The following is a 26,149-nucleotide window of genomic DNA, read 5'->3' as shown; positions in this document are numbered from 1 at the left end:
CCGAGCAGCATTATCCAATTGTAATCACCACATTTGTAAAAGAATTCCCTTTGGATTTGCCACGGGGCTCGCCAAACAATGTCATTGCTTTGCAGATTTCGAAAGGCATTAATCCACATATCTTTCTTAATTTCTTTCGGCCATTCTTGCTCCAGAAATTCTTTTAATGGTGAGTAATACGTATTAAAACGTCGGTATGAAACATTTTATGTCTTCCAGAAATGGCTACGGATCCAAACATATAACAACTGGGTACACCCTGAGAATCGTCCACCTCCTAGCTTTCTGCAAACATTTAATGATCTGAAAGTCTCTGCTAGAATTACAGAAGCAGGATTAATCTTTTTTTGTAGCTGTTCAAACAATCTACCACTGCAGCTTAATAAACAACTGGGTACACCCTGAGAATCGTCCACCTCCTAGCTTTCTGCAAACATTTAATGATCTGAAAGTCTCTGCTAGAATTACAGAACAGGATTACTTTTTTTGTAGCGTTCAAACAATCTACCACTGCAGCTTCAACATATCCCAATACTTTTGGAAGATGACCATACATACATACCCAGAGCAAAGATCGAATCGTACTTTAGTGTCTGGATGACTCTGAATAAGTTCTTTAATGTTGGTCCAAGCAATGCCTTCGCTTTCGCCTTTTTGTTTTGTACGGGATGCCACCCATTCTTCTCGTACCCCGGCAATCTTTGCTAATTTAACTCGAAAGGGTTGAGTTTTAATTGATTTTGAATAGATTCGATTCTCCAAAGCCCCTTCTATATGTAGCAAAGTTGTGTACTCTTCAATAGTAGGGACCAAGTCCTCCTTATTGAGAGTGAAGCAATTGTACCCTGGATTCCAGAATTGAATTAGGGCTCTGAGTAATTCATCATCCACTTCGACATAGAGCAAATATGGGATGTCTCCGTAAGTCTGATAAAACTGCAATTTTTTGTTTGAATCCCAACTTTCCCAAATGCCTCGCAAATCTTGCATATCATTTCTTTTTAGCGAAACTGGAGCATAACTGGCCAAGTCAGATACATAATCATCCTGCAGACTGTCTCCTCCTTGTCTTTGTAAGTCCTCAGCCCACTGTCTTACTTCTGAGTTTAGAATTATTTGATTTGAGCACTTTTTATCCATGGATGAAAGCTTTCCAATGAGACATTAACACGAGGATCAATGCCTTTATCCTGTATGATGCTATGTAAACAGAAAAATAAAGAACACACAAAAGAAATGAATTAGTTTACATAAGAGAAATTTAATATTAATATCTACCTAAATATCTTTATTTAAACATGCTTTTTCATAATTTAAATAATTTAAATTTACATGTAATTTAATCAGTAAGAAAATAAATAAAGGAAAGTTTAGAATTCATTTCTCTCCTGTGTGTATACCTATTTTGGACAAAATTTTGGCATGGCTTTAGATCGGAAGAGTTTCTAGGGTTTATTATATGCAAGGTTTTAGATCTAAGAATAAAGGTACCCGAATTGTCCTTGTTAGTGCCCCCTTGGGCTGTTAACCCTCAATCCTAATCCATCACAGACTAAAGTGGATCGAGTTCAATTCGAGGGGATACATTTCTCTATGCCTGACACGGAGAATAAATTCTCACGAAAACATAAAGCATATGAACCCCGAAAGTTACTTGCTAGGTCTGACACGGAGAATAAATTCTCACGAAGACGTCGCTTTCACTCCCACTTAAAAGGGACAAACTCAATTATAGAGCTTTATGTTATGCAATGCAAGTGTTGTGTGTGAGGAGAAATGTTCAAACCTCTAAAATTTAATATTTGAAAATAAAGCATTAAATAACATATAAATATTATGAAAATAAATAAGTATATATGTAAAAATTTGGAAAGAAAGAATTAAAAATTAAATATATGAATTTTTAATTTTCTAATTGATAGAGACAATTAATAATTGGTTTTAAAGTTTGACCAGTCCCCAGCGGAGTCGCCAAGCTGTCGTAACCGGTTTTCGTCCGGGCACGAAAAACTTATTTGGCGGGAAAATTGATGTGAATAAATGGTTTTGAAAATTATTTGGGAGTCGCCATCGGCCTTTTGGGTCAGGTAGGTCGAATACCTAAAAATTATTTTTTAAAAGAGTTTTAAGAAAACATCAATTAAAAAATGAACTGATCTGCGTTTATAACTAAAAATTTGTTCTTTTTAATAATAAAAAGGGATTCGTGGTCGGTTACGTTTAGGGAATGATTAACACCCCTACAACGCCCAAAATTGGTACTTTTTAATTATAAATTGTCTCTATTATTAAAATTTAAAAATTCAAAATATATTTAATTTATAATCCTATTATTTCAAAATTATATAAAAAATATTTATTTATTTAAAAATATCGGAAAAGGACTTCTAGGTGCCTTAAGACAGCTCTTTTATTTGATATTAATAAATATTAATTTGAATAATTTTTTTATAATATTTAATTTTAAAATACCAGAATAAGACATCCAGTTGTATTAAGACTACCATTTTCTTTGATATTGATAAATAAATATTAAAATAATTTATTGAAAAAAATATAAATTATTATTTATTATATTTATTTATGACTACATAATAATAAAAATATTTAAATATATAAACAAGTAAAATTAAAACAATAAAAATACAATTAGAACGATATATTTAAAAGCATTAAAATAAATGAAAACATTTAAAATTAGTGACTAAATTATAGTAAAATTAAAATTAAAAACCTAATTCATAATTAATCAAAATTATAGGGATTAAACATGCTATTTTTTATTTATTAATTTAGTGACTAAAATAAAATTATATAAAATTCGGATATTAGATTAAAATAAATTAAAACATACTATTCAGATTAAAATATTAATTATTAAAATTAACGGACTAAATCTGTTATTTACCCTAAATATATTATTTTAATATAAATGACTAAAATAAATAAAATTAAAATTAAAGATCTTAATTAAAATGATTATAAACTCGATTTAGTGACTAAAATGTAAGAGTTACAAGTTAGATTGGCTGCGGACGGGATTTAACAATTAAAAATTACACAAATAGCCCTCCCCGAAACGACGTCGTTCGGGAAGGGCTATTTAAGGCCTGAAACGGCTGGCCCGAAGGGCCAGCCCTCATTTCCCAGTTTCTCTTCTCTCTCAAACAGAGAGAGAGCCAGAATTCTCTGGCTTCTCTCTAGCTTCCCTCATCGGAGGGAAGCCGGTTACCGGGCGGCGACCGTCTGCCGCCGTGATTACTACCGCCGGCCACCGTTTTCGGTGGTCGGAAAACACCAAAAATTCCCAAACCAAAGATCTAAATACCCTAAACCCGATTTCACCATTCTTTTATCCTAAAAAGTTAGGGATTTTCCTAGATCTAAGGAAAATACCTTCGGTATTTTTGGTTTTCCAGTGCCGTTTGGGGTTCTCTGGTAAGGTAAACTCCTCCTTCTCTCTTCTTGGTTTGATTGCTAGTTGTGGTGAGTTGGTTTCTCTTTTTTGTATCTTTGCTCTCAATTTTTGGTTGTTCTCTCTGTTGGTTTTCGTTTTTGTTCTCCGTTCTTCCTCTCTTTTTTTTCTTGTTGGCAGGGGCTCGGTGGCTTTTATAGCCACCACCGGTGATGGCTTCGGACTGGTCTAAAAGGGGTTCTTCGGTGAGTCACCAGACTTCCAGTGGTGACTCACCGTTTGGGGAAGACGTGTGCGGTTACGGCCGGCCTTCTGGAGTCTTCGGTAGACGTGGTGGAAGCTGGAACGTTGGTGTGGCGGTGGAGTCTTCTGGAAGCAGCGGCTGGGACGTGTCCCTAGGGTATCATCACCCTAGGGTTTGTGCTGGATGAGTGTGGGCCGTTGAATCTCTCAGATCCAACGGCTGTGATGATGAGGCGGCTAGGGTTTAGAGATCAAACCCTAATCTGGGTTTAGGATTTCCGGATAGGTTTGGGTCAGTTGGGTCTTTTGCAACTGGGCCGGTCCAATCTGATTTGGGCCTGTAATAATATTTATTAATAATAAAATAATAATAATAATAATAATAATATAATAATAATAATAATAATAATAATAATAATAATAATAATAAAATGAGTATCTTCAAAACTGATGGCAGCTTCAACTCCAATGATGTGTAAAAACCAGAGGCTCTTTTCTCAGACAACCCACTACAGCACATTTTGTCTTCTGGGGATGAACCCGTGGCTTTTCAGTCATCTGTCTCTGTAAACTTAAACCCTCGATGCCTATCTTCTATTTGTCTTTTACCTATCAAATCACCCCATATTTCCCTTTCATTTTTTTATCTTGATAAATGTACTAAAAAATAAAACTTGAATGCATTATGCGATGCTAAAACAGGCTTTAAACTAGTGGTTTTGTGGGTAAATATGGAGCCAAAGACACAAGTTATGGAATGTTTTTAGATCAGCACATTGTAACGGCCTTCATTCTCTTTGTTTATTCTTCCTCTGGCAAAGACAGTAACCTAAGTTGTTTACGCCATCCTCAGTTTGCAGAGATACTGCAGAACTCGGCAGCCTGCAAAAGCGTATGCCTTGCTTTATAGGAAAACCCCCATTGAAAATCTAAGAAAGTTTATAACCAAAAGGTGCCCAAACACCCACCTAAACCAAGAAATATGCTGCTTCAATCTAATGTGAAATCAGGGGTTTTAATGAGTGGGGCTATGGAGGATCTTAGCTCAACTCTAGTCAGTGATGGATAGATAGGCGGTCTCCTCTCTTAAAAATTTTAAATTTTCATATATTTTAAATATTTTTTTTATTGATAATATGTGAGGTCATAACTTCGGAGAACTTCGAAAGATCACTGAAAAAAGCACCACACTTTCCTAACTGACTTAAAAAGCAATAATTTTGTTGAACTTTAATATCATGCGATGCATGTTAGTGCACCTTCGTGTCAAAACTCCAATGCTTACTGTAAGGGGAAAAAAAGAAGGCAACCATTTCAACAGTCATTAATTTACCAAGACTTAGATCAATACGAACTCAACATCGAGTAGGCTTAGTACCTGTCTTGTCAACCATTAATGCTACATACAAAGATTGTCTCTTTTTACTATCCAACTGCTATAAAACCCTATCTTTTACTTCATCTGTTTCATCATTATATGCAACTTCTTTTCCTATATCTACTTTTTATCTATATTTGCAGATCACTATCCATTTTCCTTGGAAGACGATGAAAGGGAAGTTTCTAAATGCATGCTTCACAAAATGGAGGAAGATGGGGAATAGTGTCATACCTTGTAGCAGTTGCGAGTGCTGTTATCAGTGGGCAAAGTGGCCGAGTTGCATGCACGAAGGAAGCTCGATACCTCAAGATGTGCCAAAGGGTCACTTAGTGGTGTATGTTGGTAACAAGTATAAGAGGTTTGTGATAAAAATCACGTTGCTTAAGCACCCACTATTCAAGGCATTGCTGGATCAAGCTCGGGATGAATATGATTTCAACAATGATTCCAAACTCTGCATTCCATGTGATGAAAGCCTCTTCCTCGATGTTGTTCGACGTGCGGGCTTTCCGCCACATCAAACACCATCTCTGCGTCTTTAGGAATTCATTCTAGAAATGTGATTAATATTCACCAAGTTTGACTCCAACTGAGAACGCCAATATGTAGTATACAAAATAGATTTTTATGAACATAAATTCTTTAGCTTATTAATGTTAATTCAAACCAGCTGATTGATGGTATGGTTTCATGTTTGATGGTAAGATGGGTTAAAAGTCCAACAACTTTTAAAATAAAAAAACTATACCATCAAACCTGTCTACCCATATTAGGCAAAACAGCAGCTTAATACATATTTGTCCCTAATAGATAAAAACGTTGAAATAACAAGATCCATTATAAGGAAAATGTTCACATTTAAATACTGTCTTACATCTTAATAGTGAATCGGAACCTTTAAAAGTATAAGTGGAAACCAGTTAACCTCAGGCACAGAGTAAGGTGCCACATCAATACTGAGAGAAGCTGGACCAGACCCCACAAGCTGACAGCACCTCACAGATTACAGTGGGATCAAAACTCTCAGTTTCATTACCTCTGGCCTCTAACCTTCGAAAATTAAAATAATAATACCAGCTAATTGATGTCACTAGCCATGCAAGTTGAAAATGGTTTATACACCTTCATTTAAATATCGTAAAATAATTTTTAAAAATAATTTTTCAAAAAATATTATTCATTTTATTTAAATAATATTTCAAAAAATCAATTTCAATATATCAAACGTACCCTAAATATTAAGTGCGGGTATATTAGTAATGTAGAGACGGCAGATGCATGGTAAAACGAAACGGATAACCTGAGAGATAACAGTAGTGTATATAACACGAGTCTACAAATAAAATTGAATATCACCCACAAACGCTTTAGATAGACAATAGCATTGTTGAGAACCAATGATAGAGGTTTGAGGGTCAGCTTATGTTATTATACGTGCGGATTTAGAAATATTTTTAAGTATAAGTATACATATTAATAATATATAAAAATATTTGTATATGATGGATATAAATAAATTTTTAAGATAGACACAATTGATAAAATAGATAATTAATCGAAGAAAAATCAAAGTTCAAAGTGAATACTTATGCATCTTAAATCAGGCGTGGATCCGTCATCCTTCACTATTTATAGGTTCGTAATATCCTTAAGATTACAATAAAAATGGAGGGTTTGAAGGCAAACAATAATGGGGATTTAGACTTGTTAAAGACTCGTTAGAAATTATTAAGGATATTTTGTGAAACGCATAAATTTGAAGTTTTGACAACTACTTTTTTTTATCGAAACAGGGAATAAAAAGCGCATGAATATTTAGGGTTTAGAGGAAGTGATTGTCGAGAAAGACGAGAGCAAGTGGGAAAACTGTTTTGGGTTGAAAATAATGGTATTTATAGTAACATACAAGTTTAAAAATAGTAAAATAAACAACTTCCCTTACAAAGGAGCCGCATCCAAAGCTTGCTTCCCATATATTAGACTGTAAGTGAGTTACTTAAGATCAATCAATTAAAATTTGATTAATATTTAAATCGAATTGATCCGATTCGAATTCTTAACAAGTCGAATAGAGCTATTCGATATTCAACTAAAAAAACTCGTGAATTAAAGAACATATTAAAATTTTAGATTTTTAAAATTAAATTATTAATAATATTAACATTTATATATTATTAAAAAAAATACTATATAAGACTTTAATGTACACAAAGCTCACGAACTTTCGAGTTGAGCTTTAATTTTTTATTTCAAGTTCGAATCAAACTTGACAATTTTAAGCTCGTGAATTTTCGAGTTCAACTTGACTTTAAAAATTTTGAGTCGAGACGAACTGAACAATACTCGAGTCAATTTGGCTCGTCCACAGCTTTAGACCCAACCAGTGCATTATATGCTGAGCTAACCGAGAAATACCTCTTCTCGTCGAAATCATCAGGCTAAGGGGGTTTAATTGCGGCAATTCATAATCATCAACATTAATCATTATTATGCATGTGTAGAACACATACTTGAAAATTGTGATAATCATCAACATAATCATCAACATTAATTATTATCATGCATGTGTAAAATCCATATTTGAAAATTGTGATGAATGAAAATCATGCATAAAAACTTCACTCCAAAATTAACAAGATTGTATAAGAGGAAATTTTCAATACCAAACTCTATAATCTTTTTCCTTATCAAAATCGTAAACCACATTATTCCCCGTAGTAGGGATGGCAAGCGGGTACAATTTCGTGGATTCCGCACCGCATCCGCTCCAATTGGGGCGGGGATGGGTATAATTTTAGTGGGTAGTGGGCGGATGTGGATTTAGAAAGTGGTACCCGTCGCAGGTAGTGGGCGGGTAATGGGTTTGAGACATTACCCGCCCCGCATCCGCACCGCATCCACCCGCCCCGCATCCGCCCGCCCCACATCCGCCCGCCCCACTAAATATCCATTAAATTTTGGACCATTATGAATTTAGGTGTAATTTTAAGAGCTAATTTATAAATCCTAATATTGTATAAGATATAACTTGTAATTTAACCAAATATTAGGGATAAGTTTATGCATAATTGTTTTTCTTTCAAACCTCTTGTCTTCACTCTCAAGCTTATTCAGGTATGTTTCTTCCCTTTTTACTTGAAATTTAATTTTTGTAAGAGTCAATTCCGTAGTAATTTCGTTTTAAGCTCCTCTGCATTTCGTTTTAAGAGTTTAATTTTTATTTGCTCGTACTGTTTTTAATTATTTTTTAGATTCATCTTAATGTTTGTTTTAAGCTTAATTTCTTAATGTTCTACAAATCAGTATCTTGTGACTGAGCACCCACGTTTTTTGCTAACAGAGTCAGATCGCTGCTTCTCAAATCTCTATTTTTAACGCCACTGAATAGAATTAAGTGTTTCACTTGTGCTTCTCAAACCTATATTTTTAACGCCATTGAAACAGACTTTTTCAAATTCAAATTTCAACCGAATATTTTGCAATATTGGTGTTTTATTATGGTGTTTTATGAGAATGATGATTGTAATACTGAAGTATCAGATGTCACAAGTATTGCTTGAAATTTTAGAATGTTGTGTCAAAGAACAAAAACATTATGTGTTTGTCATTTATGTTTCTAGACTTTAATTATGTCTTTTATTATGATGTTTTATGTACTTTAAGATCTATATTAACACTTAACTCAGATAATCATTGGTTTATTTTATTATGTTTCTTAATAGATGTGTTTGTTTTATGTTTGTTTCTTATGTATAACTTAAGTTTGTTGTCAGGCGGGTCTAGCCAGATACGTCTCCAGTGAATAGTGAGTGTGGAGATAGATTTGAGAATGTACCCGCGTGGGCAGGTGTGGATTTGAAAATTTATACCCATCATAAGTGGTGGGCGGGTGGTGGATTGAAAAATATTAGATGGGTATGGGATGGGGAGGGGATATCCGCACCCGACCCGCCCGTTTGCCATCCCTACCCAGTAGATTAGTAGGGTTTGGTCTTTCAACTTATAAGCGTTAATGCAAGCACATGGAAATGCCTTCCAATGCAAGCAAAACCATAAACAGCATTTACCACAAACTCATCATCTTAACCATGTCCTTTCCTCTAAATATGGATGAATATAGATCAAATGTCTCATACACCAATTTTCTCATGCCATTTTAGGACAGCCATGGAAATGGCCACCAAATCATAAAAAAAAAGGCAAAATTCAAAGATCAAATGCTAGCAAGAAGGTTCTCAACGACGAAAAACCTTAAAAACGCACACTGGAGAGGACACCAATGAAGTGGAATAACTTATTTAAATTCAGGCTTTTCTGGGTACGTGCAGCCAGACCTTCGGATGATAACATTGGATGCATAGCAGCCAGCTTTTACGCAAACGTCAATGGGTTTCTCTTGAATCAATTGTGAAAGAAAGCCTCCAACGAATGCATCACCTACACAAAAATTGCATTGAATCGTTTAGATCGACTCCATTATGCCGTTGTGATTTACTTTTTGACTCGCCAAATATGCAAAATTGGATTAAATCATAAGAAAACTAAATAGTGCCAATTTCATCCACTCTTCCTTTTTCGGGTTATGTCTCAAACATGGTAAGGTCATTTAGGATTTACAAATTGTCAAGTCCTGGTAGTGAAAGGGAAAGGTCGTATACCTGCACCATTTGTATCAACCAGTTTTTCCTTGGGTAACAATATAACAGGGAACTGCTTCACTTTCCCATCCTCAGCAACAACTACCGGATCTGCACCCTGAGTAATGACAGTGATCCTCTTGTATGTTCCAGATGCTTTAGGCCACTGTGAAATTTTAAGGGCTATCTCTGCAACATCGTCAGTCTGGAAGACAGAACTAGCTCAAACAGGTCAATAACAAACATAATCCACTTCAAATCCATAATAGCATCTTATATTCAGAGCAGCTTATTACCTCCCAGCCATGAACCTTTGAGAAGGTTCTCGCTTCTGTTTCATTTCCAAAGACAAAGTCCACATACCTGATAGACAATAAATCCAGAGAGTTACTTTCTGTACACGAGAATTAATTTCCACAGAAGGAAAACATGAAAGTTCTTACAGTAGAGCTTTCTCTTGTGCATCCTTGAAGAACTCGCAAATAAATGGAGCAGAAAGATTCATCGCAAAAACCTACATTCAAAATAAACAAGTCAGATCACCAAGCAGATGAACTTTCATAAAGAGGGATTTCAGCCGAGCGTCATATAATGTACCTTGTTCTTTGCAGCTGCATGTTCAGCAACAACCTGTATCGAGTCTGGCGACACAGTAAGAAAAAATCCAGCAATATAGAAGTACTTGGCCTTCTCAACTGCACAAAAATATTTACAAACAAGTTAGTCCCTAGTAGTGATGGCTTTTTATTTCAATTATTCTTATTGAGTTTTCTCCAACGAGCAAGTTTAATCAATTTATAGTCCAACCAAAACAAGGAAATAAAAGAAAATGAGTACCCAACGCCCAGTTCTCTGGCTTCTTCAAATGGTCAGACTTGTAGCAGTTAGCAGCAGATAGATTTGCAATAAGTGACCTACATATAGATCCAAGTTTAAATCGTGCTATTCTAGCATATAAAACAGATGCTTTCCAACATCACACTAACCAGACCAAACGTAAGGACAAGTATGAAGCAGCAAATAAGAAACACAGAAAAACAAGGTTATTATCAAATGTGTACCTTTCACCACCCACAACACAAACAGCACAAGTTCCTGTTGGTGTAGATTCATCCTGAAGATATTGAACCTGATAACACAAAAACAACAATACTTATTCTCAGTTCCAAATCTATCTTAAGAAATTGCAAGTCAAAATAAATATGCATCCAGAAGTAGGATGGTAATTGGACACAGCAAACGAGCATAATCTATCATACTTGAAGTTATTTGGAACTGAAATAATATATGTATAATGCTTTCCCCACTTCTCTTTTCAATTTTTAAAGGTTCCTCAAAATGGTTTAGAAAGGAGAAAGGCCCACATTAACACCAGCAGCTTTCGAGTTCTTCTTCATTTCCTCCCCAAACTTGTCCTTCCCAATGCAACCAATGTAACCGGTTGCATCAGGAATTTGAAGCATCCACTACATAAGATAGAACAAGTTTAGTCTACGGTTACAATAAATGTTAAAACTGCTTTTTCCCAAAGCTCCAACCACCTTTAAGAAGCACCACGATATACCTGTGCAACTTTGATTGAATTTTGAGTAGCACCTGCACAAATAAAAAAATTGAGGAAATCACAATGGGCCCCTATGCTCTGATAGAAAATTCAGACTCATGCAATCCCTGCATTACCTCCAGCAATATACTCTACATTGGGTTTGGCAGCCATTTCTTCATACCTGTCACAGAGAGACATTAAAACGGATCATGCAGCACTTGGAAACAGGAATGATTAACGTATCTATGGTCAGAAGGTGGAATCTGTATAATGTTGACAACTACATCATACTTGAAAACCAGCTTCTCAACCAACAGATCACACCATTCTGAAACAATTAGGTCAAGCAAATCACTAAAAGCTCTATCCTTCAGAACCATGAAAGACATGACCTCTACTTAAGAGAAGTGGTTCAAGATCTACATAAGAAAAGTCATCTTCTCCCTAAAGATTGGATTGTTAGCATGTACAACCAAACCACCATTCAACTCTTTTGATCATAGGGTCAAATTCATTCTATATCCTTCAGAACCACTATTCAAGTCTTACCGAGTTACTACTAAACTACAAAGGAACACAAACAATTTTTTTTTCCATGTAGATCAAACATCAATTAGTCTATATGCATAATAACTAGCTAAACAAGTAAATCAACAATTAGAGGAGACAAAAAGATTGAAAGAACACATCAATCTAAAGGATGGGAGTAAATAGAACTTAGATCTAATAGGTTAAAAAAACAAAAAGTATCACAAATAACAACCGCAGTTAAAATTAATATGGATTTATAATATAGGTTTTGTCTTTTTTGCTTACATGGGAAGGTGCTTCTCCTCAGCTAAAATTGCATTGTTCAACTTGATATCATATCTGAAACCAGAAAACAAAACAAAACCCAGATCAGATTCCATATAAGGAACCAAACCCAAGTCCCAAAAAAAATCCCATAAAGTAGAAACAATTAAAAATACAAAATGTTGAAAAACGTACTTTTTCAAGAACTCCTCGTCCACGACAGCCGAAATGTCAAGGAGAGGGTTACCCATCCCCAGGAGAATCCCTTCATACGCCATTTTTTCGAGGGGTTGTCGGCGGCAGCTTGGTGAAAGAGGGGAAAAAAAAAGGAAGAAATGCGAAGCTAAGTGTGAGAGAGTTGGTGATATTCAGATCTCGGTTGTGGCGAAAATGGTTCGCGTTATTCCATGTTTATAGGCCCCAGAGCGCCCCATCTTACCAACCCAGTAAGCCCCAAGAACCACTCTTTAATAAAATAATAATTATTATAAAAATTATATGAGAAAATAATCTCAGTGACTAAAAATCCCAGATAATATACGATTTTGATCAACTTTTTTTTGATTTACGAAAATGACCAACAAAATCGCAATGCGATCTCTAATTCGCATTGCGATCTCCACTATCGCAAATTCGGCGTTGCGATAATTGAAAATCGCGTTACGATAGTTGAAAATCGCGTTGCGATAGTTGAAAATCGCGTTACGATTTTCCATTTCGCGTTGCGATTTTCCAGTTCGTGTTACGATTTTCTAGTTGTCGTTGCGATTTTCCAAATTCGTTGCGATAGTTAAAAAAAAGATTTTGTTTCTTAAAAATTTTCTCTAAAAAGATAGTATCCGCGCGGACGTGTCGAAGACACGTATTACCACGACCACGACCACGACCACGATTTTTTTTTTCAAATTATATATATGTATATTATCTGGGATTTTTGGTCACTGAAGTTATTTTCTCAAATTATATATATGTATATATAAAATCTTCTTCTCTGTGGTTGGTGATTATTGATATCACTGTTTAACTTCGATCAAACTAAGATTTTTTTCTCTCTTTCTCCTCCATTTTTGTTCATTTATTAAATATTTAAACCTACACTTTGATTATATTAAGTAAATACTATATAGTTGAATTTATTGGCAAAACAAAACTAAAAAAATTGAATTTCAATTTTTTAATCCCCCAAAGAAAATAAAAGAGATGGTGTATATATCTATGTTCTCATTTGGTCTCCTCTTTAGATCAAATATAATATGCAAACTTTGAATGAAAATTTAACCTTAATTGTTGACCATCCAATTGCATGTTCAAAAGAACTTCTATGAAGGCAACGTTGACAAGGAACCGTTTGACATTTCTAAAATATCCTAGCTATTATATATTTCATAACTTTAATTTTCACTTTGATAGAGCACTGTGATCATAAAATAATATGCAAATGTAACTGCTCAAATCCAAGTCCTCTAAGCAAAACAATACTCTTTTTACTACAAATAATTCCATATATGACAATAGTTGCAACTCAGTCGTAGGAAGACATGTAAAAGAAAGAATATATATTACTCGAAGTCAAGAAATATAAAGTTGAAGATATAACCTGGTCGGTTTATATCATCATTCCAACAGATCTGAATTCAATACTAAATGGCCATTGGCCAAAATATAAGTAACAAGGTGATTGAACTATGTTTAACAAATTTAAATAATTCCATATGTTTATCATGGCTGAAGATAGAGGGAGTAAAGAAGATGGAGCTCCATATCCATCAACATGGATGTGATTTTATTCCTCTTAATAAGAGAAGACAGCATTTATAAGCTGGGGTGGGGGACATAACAAAGAAATTGCAAAGAAATCCAATGCAAAACTAGAAATGCTTCAAAGAAACAAACTTTAAAGGTGATCGCAAATGGCCTTAGTAAAATCGGTTGTTGTTGATGTGCCACCAAGATCAGCAGTTCGGTATTTACCCTCTGCAATTGTGTTGAGAATGGCATCCTGAATTCTATCAGCCTTATCATGGTAATTCAAGTGCCGCAACATTGAGACCGAACTCAATAGTAAAGCAGTTGGATTTGCCATATTCTAAACAAAGTAAATAATACAAATAATTAGCCATGGGAAATAAAATTGTACAACGAAAAATAAAAGGATCATGACGGGCACACTACTTTGGGGTTTTTTTTTCTCTTTGAAGACTAACCTTTCCAGCAATATCAGGTGCTGAACCATGAACAGCTTCAGCAAGTGCTATTCCTCCCTCACCAATATTACAACTGCACAAAGACTACATGCTGTAAAACCATCGAGATGTATATGCCCTACGATCATTAGGTAGAGGTAGTTACCTTGGTGTTAAGCCCAAGCCCCCAATCAATCCAGCACAAAGGTCACTGATAATGTCACCATAGAGGTTAGGCATCACCAATACATCAAAGAGAGCTGGATTTTTCACAAGCTGCAATGGCCAAAAAAAAAGTTTGTTGGATATTAGTATTACCTTCAATAAAAGATGAAATGCACTAGTTAAACTTTTTCTGTTCTAAAATCCAATTATAGGCAGAAAAGAACAAAGGATTTTCCAAGAGTAAAATCAGCAGCCGCCACCATCCCTTCTGCTTTAGATCTTTGCGATTCTTTTTTTTTCGTTAATTTTGTTCCCAGTTGACGCAAGGCACCAATTGGTTTTCTATTAATCTTCCATGGTTAACCCTATGGAAAGCTTTGAAGAAAATAGGCAAGTTAAGCAGCCTCGAAGGCGTGATGAGAAGCCACCAGATGCTATAGGCAATATCTGCGATGGATGATGTAGTGTGGGTTCAGAGTCTGTTGATGGTAGTGTAACTCCCGTTGGTGTGGGTACTTGGAAACCTTTTCGACCTAGTATGGATCCCTACTTTCTCACTTGTTCTTCGCTGATGAGTCGATTCTTTATGCAAAGGATGATATGGCTCAGACGAAAGTCATTGCTTCAATTTTATTTGAATTTGGTTACTTCTCCGGACATAAGGTTAGTAAGAGAAAAACTCAAATTTATTTATAACTAAATACTAATCTAGAGCTGAGAAACATGATTAGTACTAGACTAAGCTTTCAGGCTGTAGACACATTGGGGAAGTATCTAGGTGTTCCAGTAATTCAAAAGCAAGGCAATATGATAACCAATGGAATGACCCAATTGGCAAATTCCCAACACTTTCAAACAACCATCTATGGTTCTTCTCCGAAAGAGATTCAAGGCTTGGTTGCCAAAGATATTTCTGGTCCTTATTATAGAACTGTTGTTTCTCAATTCCATGCCTTAGGCCTCCTTACTATTCAAAAAAAAAAAGAAGATGAAATGCACTCCATCTTGTAATTTGTCAAAAGAAATACAGGCAGAAAGGTAGCACCTACAGTACCTTATTCAAAATCTGTTATCTAAGCCTCCTGTCACTGATGAGAAAAAGAAAGCATTATAATGTTTACAGGAGGAAATTTATCATACCATCATACAGCAGTTGTCAATGACTACTTCCTCATAAGTTATCTCAGGGTATTTCTCTGCAACTTCACGACAACACTGGAAAAAGATAAGTAAACCAAACTTAATAAATGGTTGCTCCAAAAAATTAATGAGCTATTAAATTAGGCATTTGAATTGAAAGACCTTAAGAAAAAGACCGTCTGTTTTCTGCATAATATTGGCTTTATGAATAGCAGATACTCTCTCTCTTCCATGGGTCTTAGCATAATGAAAAGCATATTCAGCCACCCTTAAACTTGCCTGACGAGTAATAATCTTGAGACTTTCAACCACACCTCTCACCACCTAGATCCAAAAGCAAAAGATAGAAAGATATTTATAGAGAATACCCCATTTATCAAACAGTACATCAATTATGAAAAACAAACTTACTTGATGCTCAAGTCCACTGTACTCCCCTTCAGTGTTTTCACGAATAGTGACAAGATTTACATCGTCGTAGCGAGTCTTATAACCTGGGAGACTATAACATGGCCGGGACATTGGCATACAGATTAAGTTCTTTCCTTAGAGTAAGGTTCAAGGACCTATGACCTTTACCAATAGGAGTAGCCATTGGACCTTTCAAGCCTACCCGATTCCTTCTTACTGATTCTAGACTTTCCCAAGTTAGAAAACTTTGAGTTCTTGAATCAACTTTGTCCCCAACATAATGTTCTTCCCATTCAATTGGCACTTCAGCAGTTCTAAAAACCTAAATCAAATCAAATTATTCAGTTTCCACCAAAATTTCACTGAAAGCAAATAAAAAGGGTCTTGATAATGAATTTTCCTTGTACAAACTTTTATCTATTTTTATTCTATAGATCAGCTTACTAAAATTAGAAACAGCTAGTTATTGACAGTTTGTGCCTAAATCAAAAACTTTTCGAAGCAAATTTTTAAAAAAAATTAACACTAGAGATTCAATTCATGGATGCCAATACAAAAAAATCAAAAATTTGAGACTTAACAAGCGAAAATTGGATGCAATTGAAAATTAGAAAAAACTAAAAAGAAAAAAATGGAGAGAAAGCGGGAACCTGTTTGACGGACTCGGCGATCTCGGGGCCGATGCCATCGCCGGGAAAGAGAGTGGCTCGGATGGTATCGGTGGCCGAAGAGAAAGGTCTGGCTAAGGAGATAGGTTTAGGGCTTCCATGTGAAAGGATCTGAGTCACTCGTCGTCTCAGGAGCTGCGTCGCCATTGATCTTCTGGGTTGGCTGAGTCAATACTTTTCGAGTTTGTTTTAAATCAAAATTATAAAGCTAATGGCTTTATTCCGAAATATGGAAAATGAGGGCATATAATATATTCAACCAATGAAACAATGCCACCTTATCTCCATTATGAGATTTTATTTCTTAAAAAATGTATTATTATTATTTTTAGAGAATTTTATTTTTAGTTTTTTATCGGCTGGTCAAAGTTCGAAAGGTCAAAGGTTTCACTTACCAGAGCTAGTTGGCTAAATTTGTAATTTCCGTAATATTATTAGAGGTGTCGAGTCGAATCAAAATTTCGAGTTATTTGAGTTGATAAATCATATTTTGTAACTTAAACTTGATTTGAAACTTTTTCGAATCGGGTTTTTGAATTTTTTGTTTAAATTTAATTATAAATATTTATAATATTATTTGATTCCAATTTAGATTATTTTTTATAATCATATTCATTTATTTATTTTTAGATTTGTTAATGTTTTATATTAGATTGCATATAAAATTGTAAATGAAAAATGGAATTTATTTATTTAAGTTAATAAATAAACATAAACAAAGACGATGATTTTCGAGTTCATTTAGAGGAATAAAAAGCATCCCAGGGATGAATTGTGAAAGAAAATGTTATTATTTCACTTCTTTTACGAGGAAATTCAAGTGATTAAGGATTTGTAAACAAATCTCAAATGATTAAAAATGAAAAGAAAAAAATAAGGAACTAGCATATTGGAAGAGGGGCACCATTCCATTCCTCAAGACATTCCATCATTGGATCAATGATCTTCCCTTGGCACATTGCTGTGAAAACCTTGTCAAACTCCTCACCCGGTGAGATCAATTTTTCACCACTTAGCAACCCTGTTCCGAGCTCTTCCCTCACAAATTTGTACAATGGATAAGATCTGCATTCCTTGATCTTGTTCGGGATTGCAGCATTTCCGTTCTCGAACGATTCCCTCGAGCTCTCGACTTCCTTCGGCAGGACAACCTTTAGTTCTTCTTCGAAAGCCGCAATCTTTTGGAAGATCGAAGTGCTTGCGTTCTTCTCGTTTTCTCCATTTGTTAATGCATGCTCCACGAGTACTTGCCTCAGCTTCTGCATCAACGGATAGGTAGCACTGCAGGGATCGTCGATGTAGGCGAAAACATATTCACGGTCCACGGCTTTGAGTAGATCCTTCTCGCAGAACCGTGAAGGGTGTAGATCACCGTTGGCACCGGTAGTGAGGATCTTTTTAGCGATCTGGCTCACGGTGTTCTTCACCGTGTTCCTCAAATTCTCTTCCAAATGCCTCAAATCGATCGCTTGACAAAGGGCCACCAAGTATGTAGAGGACATCAGCTTCAAGATATCAACAGCCTCAGCAGTTTTCCTTGAAGAGATTAGTCCCAAGGAGTTCACATCTTGATTGTGCTGCTCAGCACTTTGAACATGGCTAGTGACCGGATTAGCAAGGTATTGGAGCTCAGAACAGTAGGAGGCCATTGCGATTTCAGAACCTTTGAAACCATAATCCAGACTGGGGTTCCTACCACCAGAGAGGTTTGACGGGAGACCGTTGTTGTAGAAATCGTTAACAAGTTCGGAGAATTGAGCAAACATTAGTTTTCCAATTGCTGCAATCGCCAAACGAGCGTTGTCCATTGAGACTCCGATGGGGGTACCTTGGAAGTTGCCACCATGTAACGCCTTGTTCCTCGAAACATCGATCAATGGGTTATCATTGACGGAGTTAATCTCTCTTTCAATTGATTTGGTCGAGAATCTGATCACTTCGATCTGTGGACCAAGCCATTGCGGAGAAGTCCTAAGAGCATACCGATCTTGTTTCGGTTTCTGCAGGGGATCCATTTCATGCAACATCTTACCTGCTTTAACATAAGAACTCCCCTCAAGTATGTGTTCCATTATAGCTGCGGCCTCAATTTGTCCCGGATGGTGCTTCAATTTATGTGTCAAATGGTCGGTGAACTCCGGTTTACCATTCATGACTTCAGCGAAAATCGCCGATAAAACTTCTGACAGAACGGCCAGAATGTTAGCTTCGAAAAGAACCATGGAAGCCATACCGGAACCAACTGCAGTGCCGTTGACTAAAGCAAGCCCCTCTTTAGGCTGCAACACAAAGAATCCAGAATCGATACCGGCTGCTCGGAAGGCTTCCTCGGCATCAAGGGCTTCACCGTTTGGTCCAACGGCCTTCGAATTCGGCCTGCCTGTGAGCAGTCCAGCAATGTAGGAAAGAGGAACAAGATCCCCGGATGCAGTAATTGTGCCACGGAGAGGCAAACATGGAGTTATGTTGCTGTTGAGAAGCTTTGTAATAGCCTCAAGAATCTCAAATCTGATACCGGAGTATCCCTGGAGCAGGGTATTGATCCTAACAAGCATGGCTGCTCTGGTTGCCGAGTGTGGAAGTGTGTGACACGACTCAGTTCCATTGCCAAAGATCCCAGCATTCAAAAACCTGCAAGACATCAATAAAAGTAACTCGGTTATAGCTCAGCAGTACTCCAGACCCGGACTACAAATGCTACACGTACGGTACTGAGTCGAATCGTAAAAAGTTATTCAACTCACCTAATGAGCTCTTTTTGAAGGGCAGCTCCTTGCTTGGTTCTACGATGTGAAGTAGCACCAAAACCAGTGGTGACGCCATAGCTGTCGGTGCCTTTGTTCATGCCATCAAGGACCCAATCAGCACTGGCCTTAACGCCAGCCCTTGCGTCCTCGGAAAGCTCAACCTTGACACCCAAGTCACGTGTAGCAATGGCCGCCACTTGAGAAATCGTCAAGGTCTCGCCGCCCAGCTTCACCGATGGGTTCCTGTATTCAGCCACCATGCGTTTCACTTCGTCCAAATGACTTCCCTTGAGTGACTCGGCCGCCACGCCCCAATTCAAAGGATCAACGGCATCACCACCACCGACAACAACAACACCCTTTGAAGCTGTGCAAAAGTTCTCCAAAGACCCGTTTTGGTGATCATTTTGGGTGATCGTCTCCATGTTCAAAAGAAGAAACAAATGAATAAAAGGAGAACAACCCACAGAAGAATTCGAAGTTCTTAGCTTGTGAATGTATGCTTTTTAGAGGAAGTTAGACAGTTAGTTTCCTTTCTCTTCCTGAGGAGAAAGCGGAGAAGAAAGGTGGTTTAAATAGAGGAGAGAAAAGGAGGGAAAGAGGAAGGAAGCGAGTTAATGAGTTGGTAGGTAAGCATGAGTGGGTGGCAATGGGATACGCGAAAAAAGAAAGGACTATGTGTTTGTTGAGGTAAAGGAAGGCCGTTAATTGAGAAACGATCCAAGGGTGGTGGATTGGATTTGACTGAGGAAAGTGATGGTGTCTGAAGATTTGAGCAGAGGCTGTGGTTGGTGAGAAATGATGAGAAAATGCTTAAATGCATGCCTTCAAACCCACCGATCCAACCCCAATCGGTCCAAATAAAAAGTTGTTATCTAATCATAAATTTACATATATCAAACATTAAGGTGAAATTTGTGTTTTAGGTTATTGAACTTTGATATCATCATTTATATAAATCACAAATCTTTCAACATCCATGCATGATTTGTTTTAAAACTGTTGATAGGAGAAAATTAATTTTGTTAGTGGTTGGTTGTTCATTCTTTTTTTTTTAAATAAAAATTTACTATCTATAAAATAACAATCGTTGATCGATATTTATTTATATAGACGAGAGGATAACATTTTAAAAAAAATAGATGATGTATATGAGGTCTGGAGAGAGAAGGGGATTCTCTCTTCGATCTTTTCTCGAGGTATAAATACATTTATTAATGGGTGTGATTAGTGTTAAATCTATGATGATGATAGGTGTCAAATTTCATCTCTAATAAATTATATGAAATGGTCAAAGATTCAGACATAAGATTGTCACCATCTAAATAATACGAGATTTCAAATAAATAAGGAACGAAAACGTTATTTTTTAAGAACATCTTTAGAAGATCTTTTAGACCCAAAACATAGATTTAATTAACTTTGGAATTAATTCCAGGAGTTTCACTCTTTAATCACAAACAACCTTGAAATAATGACAAATATTTATAGTTTAAACTTTTAAAAGACAATTAAATGAATACTCGTCATCATTTTAAAGGTGCCGGTTTGGATTATTTCTGTTCTCATACATGTGGATTATTTCTCATGAACATTTCTTCGCAATGCACTATAACAGTATTATTAAACATTTAAATTATTAAATTAAAATGTTAAAATTATTAAATTAGAAAATATATAATTAAGAAAAATGACGACAATTAATGAAAAATTAGCTGGTTGTTAACAGCATTGCTGTCATATCCTTTTGTATGTAATTTCCATGCAATTTTTTTTTAAACAAAAATGTTATTTGAACGTTTATTATCAAATGATTTTTTTAAAAAATATTACCAAATTCATCTTAGATTAATAACAAAATGTGATAGGTTTGGATGTTGTGGTTCATGTTACAGGGAAGTTAGGGAAGGATTATACTGTTTTTTTTAATTATATAATTTAAGTATTTTATATTTTTATTTTCTATACTAGTCTAATTTTTTTTTATTTTACACTCATGGATTTTATATGATTTATTAAAAAATTACACTCTATAATATAAAATTTTATGTTTATCTATGCTAGTAGTTGTCTATACGTATTTGTAAAAGATAATTATCTTAAAATTCGAATAATATATAGGTATTAAAACTTTATGGCCACATGATTTTGAGTGGAGGGGCTAAAAACTAATCCACCAACTTTGCAAATTGATATCAATGAAAATGGGTGGGTGAATCATTGCGTCTAATATGCATATTCAGCCGAATATATTTTAAGCGACGCTTTTTTAGTTCTATTGAGTCATTTTTAAACCCGTTAAAATCCTTTTCAACGTTAGTAAGAGTGCCGCTAGATCAAATACCGAAACAATTAACGACATTGGTAAATATAATACGTCACTAATTGTCGTGATATATAATGGCATTTGTTATCTAACGATGACATTTGTTCTCCCAAACAACGTTATATATTGTGATATTTAGTGGCATTTTTACCACAAACGTCACCAATGACTATATATATAGTGACTTTTTTTACCAACGCTACTAGTGTGTGCGTCATTAGTGATGTTTTCATCCCAAGGCACCGTAAAAGAGCGTGACTTGTAGCTGCGTTACTTTGACAAACTCCATGAAACTTAACTAATTTGACAAATATCATTTTCTTCTCTATATTATCCTAATCTAAGATCATTTTGTTTCTCTTTATTACTCCAATTTAATATATGTATTACGATAAACTTAACATTTAATTACAATAAAAATTAAATAGAAATACATAACAACAAAAATAAATCAAAATTTTATAAACATTAAACTGAAATATAATGTATTTTAACATTATTCATAAAAAAATCAAAGTTTTTACTAAAAATACCACTAAAGGTATGTATATATATTACGACGATTTTTGAGTAAACGCCATAAATTTTGTCATTTTGTAACGTTGTTTCTGTAACTATAATGAGGTATACAAAATTAATGAAGTTTACTAAAAAAATACCGTTAAACTATTTTACTATAACGATTCCAGTTTATAATGTATTTTATGATTTATTCTCAACAGGATGGAGATGGTGGGTGCTTGAATTTAAGGATGGCAGAATGATTCGAACCCGACGGGGAAACCCGAAATCCGGTCAAATTCGAGTTGGGTCGGGTTTGAATGATATCGGGTCAGGTATCATATATTTTTTTGGGTCGAGTTCGGAGACTGGGCAAGGTATCCCCGCCCCGCCCCGATTATATATATATATATATATATATATACTATTTTATATTTTTTATATTAATTATATATATAATATTTTATATTTTTTATATTAACTATATATATATAATATTTTCGGGTTCGGGTTCGAGTATAATATTTCGGGTCGGGTTCGGGGACGGGACAAAAAAATCCTCGACGGGACGCCCCGATAAAAAACCCGACAGAGATTGGATCGGAGTCAGGGATGGGGATTCATTTCGGATTCGGGGACAGGGCGAGCAAAACCCGCCCCCGTTGCCATTCCTACTTGAATTATGTTGACCTTACTATAATTAAGTTCCATTCAAAATTCAATGGAAACCCTGGAAATTATAAAAAATACAAAATAAAATACAGCTAAAGTTCATATAAATAATAAATATCACGAAGAAAAAACATATACAAAATCTAGAATATTATTACTAATATTTATACAAACCAAACCCTGAGCAACTGTCTAAACTTGGGATGACTTGGCTTGTGGAGATGGTGGCGAGGCCGGAGTTGAACCAGGTGGTGGTGCAGGTGGCCCGAAGTATTGAGCAGCTCTTTCACTTCGACCCTGAGCTCTACCAAGAAGATAAAAGGCAAGGGCTAAGATCAAGATGAGCAAGATCAATGGAAAAGATATCACTAAAACGAAACCCATCTAGATCTTAATGGAAAGGACCTTATAATTTATAATCTCTTTTTGAAATTAAACTAAGTTGCTTGCCCTGGGGAAGTCTGGAGAAAGGTTGAAGATGATAAAAGACTGATGTGGGCCAACGGTTTTAGACTTTTAAGGTTAGTAATCATCCAAGTGTCTCCATAATAATTGACTTTTATGGTCCCTTTATTTTATTCAATTTTGCCTACTTCTGGGAATATTTTAAAACCCCAAATTCCAATTCAGCCACAAAGTTTGTTATTATGGATACATTTCCAGTTTTTGTCCTACTCGAGTTCTGCTGCAATCACAACATATCCAGTAGATTTCTTACCCTATGTGTATATATCGCATATATTGAAATTAAACTTCCAGCTTTGGTGTTGAACCATAACACCTTTCAGATGACAGGTGTTCGTGAAAAACCCCAATTTGCTTCCCTAGCCTTCAGCATCATAAAGATACGAATGAATTTACAAAGGTTATTCCTAGTGAGAATAGAGAAGGAAGTGGTAATAGTATATATTATTCCTTTGTTCTTTCTTTGTTGAACATTGGTAGACACGTCCTCCGCATGCATATGCTGTCGTTGACCGATCCGTAGTAATTACATTTCTTCGACACGTTTTTTTTAATAGAAAATTCGGATGATTTTTTAAGGTTTATTAGGAAACCTTCTCTGATATTTATAGCCTACCTTTGAACGTGTCAACAGAAACGAAACTACTATATACATGGGAGGGGCTGTGACTCCCAACTAGGCAAATTTTTTTTTTACATTAAATATATTATATAATTTAAATATTTTTAGAATAATTATGAATTGCTCTTGTATTTTTAAAAAGTTATATTTTATCCCTTTCGAGTTGGAATTCTGATTTTGTCTATGCATGTGAATATTCCAATATCTATTACTAAAATTAATTGATTGACAGTTGATTAGAGATAATTCATTAATTGTAATGAAGGAGTCAAAATTAAATATTGGCAGAGGCCGAAATATTAGTCTATTTAAGAATAATATAAAGACTTATTAGATATTTAAACTCAAAATTCAGTATGAACCAAACAATCTTAGTGATTAAGGGATTGTTGTTATTCTTGAGGCCCCGAGTTCAAGCACGTATGTAGAGATATGAGCGTTCATTATTAAATAGTTGAAAGTTTTTATACAAATATTACCTTGTATTCACCCTAAATTAAAAAAAAAACCTCAAAACTCAAAAGACAAGTTCTAATTTATCTAATATTTAAACTTACAATGACTTAAATTGTAATTAGACCAAAAATTTGAGAACACATACTTATCATTCTTCAGTTTGACCCCTACTTGATTAAATATTTAATAAATTTTTATATTTTTTAAATTTAAATATTTATTTTTACATGAACCAAAATACTATCAAACCAAAATTATATCGAATATATAAATTTTAACAGGGGTCGGAGCCTATTAGGCTGTAAGGGAGCTCCATCCCAGTTTTCAGGTACCCGAAGTGACGGGTTGATTTCTCGGCCCGTGTCCCGACCCAGATATTGTGGGTACCGGGTACTCGGATACCCGATTTTTTCTTCAAATTATTAATTAAAAAATCACAAATAAATTTAATGTTCGAAACTTCGAATTACATAGTCCAACATCCAAACATAATTAAAAAATGTCATGTTAGTGTCATTGTTCATTTTTAAATATGGGTGACCAAAACAGAATCAAAATCTTACGTTAGGTATAATTTAAAAAAAAATAATCGAGTGACCAAAACATAAATTAGATAATATATAAGTGACCAAATAGGTAATTTACCCTAAATAATAATCGAGTGACCAAAACATAAATTAGATAATATATAAGTGACCAAATAGGCAGTTTACCTTAAAAAATCCCTAACAGGATACCCGAAAAAATTCAATTTTGTGACCCGGGTCGGGTACTTGACCCGGCCGAGTAATCTTTTTTAGAAAATTGCCCGACTTTTTTAGGTTCAAGTCGGCGGGTCGACCGGGTAAGGTCAACTGGGTCGGGCATTTTTGCACACCCCTATTAATGAATGAGATAATTTCTGATCATTATAGAGAACATCTCTGTAACAGTCCTCGTGCAATTGTTCTTCATTTTCTTTGTTTTTTACTAAAGTTTCGAGAAGAGCAATACAATTCATTTATATTAAAATCTTATATATTTTAAATATTTTATTTATATTTTTTATTAAAAATTTATTTTTATTTTTAAAAATTTTATAAATTTATCCAATAATATAAAAATTGTGGGTTCATTGCTAACACTCCTTCCATCTAATATTTGGATACATGGATGTTAGTTTGTATGACCCATTGTCGACCCATATCCAATGGGATTTTCCCACTGAGCAATCTTGTTAGACATGCAAGATGAGATTTAGGAGGCCAAAAAATTTGATTTTTTTATATTGACTGTTTATTCTATTTTATTTGTGTTCATCCCTTACGAAATTTTTTTATTATTAATATATATGTATTCACCTTAAAAAATATTTCTAAATCTGTTACAATATCCATTTACATATTTCGTTGAGGAACAAAGAACTTGGAATTGACTGATAAGTCAGGATCTCCCTTAGGCACCATAGTGTAAGTGCAGGAAATGTAACTATTTTTCTAGTTATTATACACTATATTTTAAATATTTTATACACATTTGATCGAGAAAGTGTAATTATATTTATTATCCATCAAGCGGTTTCAGTAGTAAAAGAGAAAATTATTTTTTTAGAGGTATTGTATCATGAGTTTAAGCAGTTACATCGTAAAATGTGTTAAGAAATTTTAAATTAGAATTACATAATCATTTAAGTTTAAATTTTAAAATATTATTAATTTTAAAATTATAATTATGCTTGTAATTACATCAATTCTCTCTTCTTTATAAATTATATTAAATTATAATATATATTATGCT

At 34.9% G+C, this 26,149-nt stretch overlaps 4 protein-coding genes across 5 annotated transcripts; 1 reads left to right on the top strand and 3 right to left on the bottom strand.

Annotated features, from left to right (window-relative positions):
• Positions 1-2,671: 2,671 nt before the first annotated feature.
• Positions 2,672-19,771, bottom strand: LOC120180916 (phenylalanine ammonia-lyase). Of its 2 annotated transcripts, XM_039186189.1 has the most exons (3): positions 19,329-19,771; positions 17,464-19,215; positions 2,672-2,690 (listed from the first exon to the last, which is right to left on the bottom strand). In XM_039186189.1, exons 1-2 carry the CDS (start codon positions 19,754-19,756, stop codon positions 17,466-17,468), a joined length of 2,178 nt encoding a protein of 725 aa, XP_039042120.1. In that variant the 5' UTR covers positions 19,757-19,771; the 3' UTR covers positions 2,672-2,690; positions 17,464-17,465. The 2 variants fall into 2 exon arrangements, with proteins under 2 accessions (XP_039042120.1, XP_039042119.1); XM_039186188.1 differs by lacking the exon at positions 2,672-2,690 and having other exon boundaries at positions 17,411-19,215.
• On the top strand, positions 5,207-5,666 carry LOC120180920 (auxin-responsive protein SAUR50-like). Its single transcript, XM_039186192.1, has one exon. The coding sequence runs from the start codon at positions 5,207-5,209 to the stop codon at positions 5,579-5,581; it is 375 nt and encodes a 124-aa protein (XP_039042123.1). The 3' UTR covers positions 5,582-5,666.
• Positions 9,222-12,422, bottom strand: LOC120180919 (adenosine kinase 2-like). The gene is made up of 12 exons (XM_039186191.1): positions 12,213-12,422; positions 12,039-12,092; positions 11,357-11,403; positions 11,241-11,272; positions 11,041-11,142; positions 10,738-10,805; positions 10,514-10,590; positions 10,274-10,371; positions 10,120-10,190; positions 9,973-10,039; positions 9,698-9,881; positions 9,222-9,476 (listed from the first exon to the last, which is right to left on the bottom strand). The coding sequence occupies exons 1-12, from the start codon at positions 12,293-12,295 to the stop codon at positions 9,334-9,336; spliced, it is 1,026 nt and encodes a 341-aa protein (XP_039042122.1). The 5' UTR covers positions 12,296-12,422; the 3' UTR covers positions 9,222-9,333.
• Positions 13,839-16,794, bottom strand: LOC120180917 (isocitrate dehydrogenase [NAD] catalytic subunit 5, mitochondrial-like). Its single transcript, XM_039186190.1, is given in 8 exon segments — positions 13,839-14,103; positions 14,222-14,294; positions 14,367-14,476; positions 15,506-15,580; positions 15,668-15,829; positions 15,917-16,021; positions 16,023-16,238; positions 16,567-16,794. Coding segments are annotated over 8 exon segments (1,098 nt in total). The 5' UTR covers positions 16,732-16,794; the 3' UTR covers positions 13,839-13,911.
• Positions 19,772-26,149: the final 6,378 nt, after the last annotated feature.

Source organism: Hibiscus syriacus, unplaced genomic scaffold (genome assembly GCF_006381635.1).
Source record: "Hibiscus syriacus cultivar Baekdansim isolate YM2019G1 unplaced genomic scaffold, ASM638163v2 tig00112503_pilon, whole genome shotgun sequence".
Taxonomy (NCBI): domain Eukaryota; kingdom Viridiplantae; phylum Streptophyta; class Magnoliopsida; order Malvales; family Malvaceae; genus Hibiscus; species Hibiscus syriacus.
This window is presented reverse-complemented; position numbering and strand designations above follow the sequence as displayed.

Bases quoted from the DNA above. Each gene is read 5' to 3' on its own strand.
- LOC120180920 (XM_039186192.1), top strand. From the start codon at position 5,207: ATGAAAGGGAAGTTTCTAAATGCATGCTTCACAAAATGGAGGAAGATG.
- LOC120180919 (XM_039186191.1), bottom strand. From the start codon at position 12,295: ATGGCGTATGAAGGGATTCTCCTGGGGATGGGTAACCCTCTCCTTGAC. The intron at 10,040-10,119 runs GTAAGAACTTTC...ATTGTCTATCAG, and splicing joins GCACAAGAGAAAGCTCTACT to GTATGTGGACTTTGTCTTTG. The intron at 9,882-9,972 runs GTAATAAGCTGC...TCTGTCTTCCAG, and splicing joins CAAAGGTTCATGGCTGGGAG to ACTGACGATGTTGCAGAGAT.
- LOC120180916 (XM_039186189.1), bottom strand. From the start codon at position 19,756: ATGGAGACGATCACCCAAAATGATCACCAAAACGGGTCTTTGGAGAAC. The intron at 19,216-19,328 runs GTGAGTTGAATA...GATGTCTTGCAG, and splicing joins CTTCAAAAAGAGCTCATTAG to GTTTTTGAATGCTGGGATCT.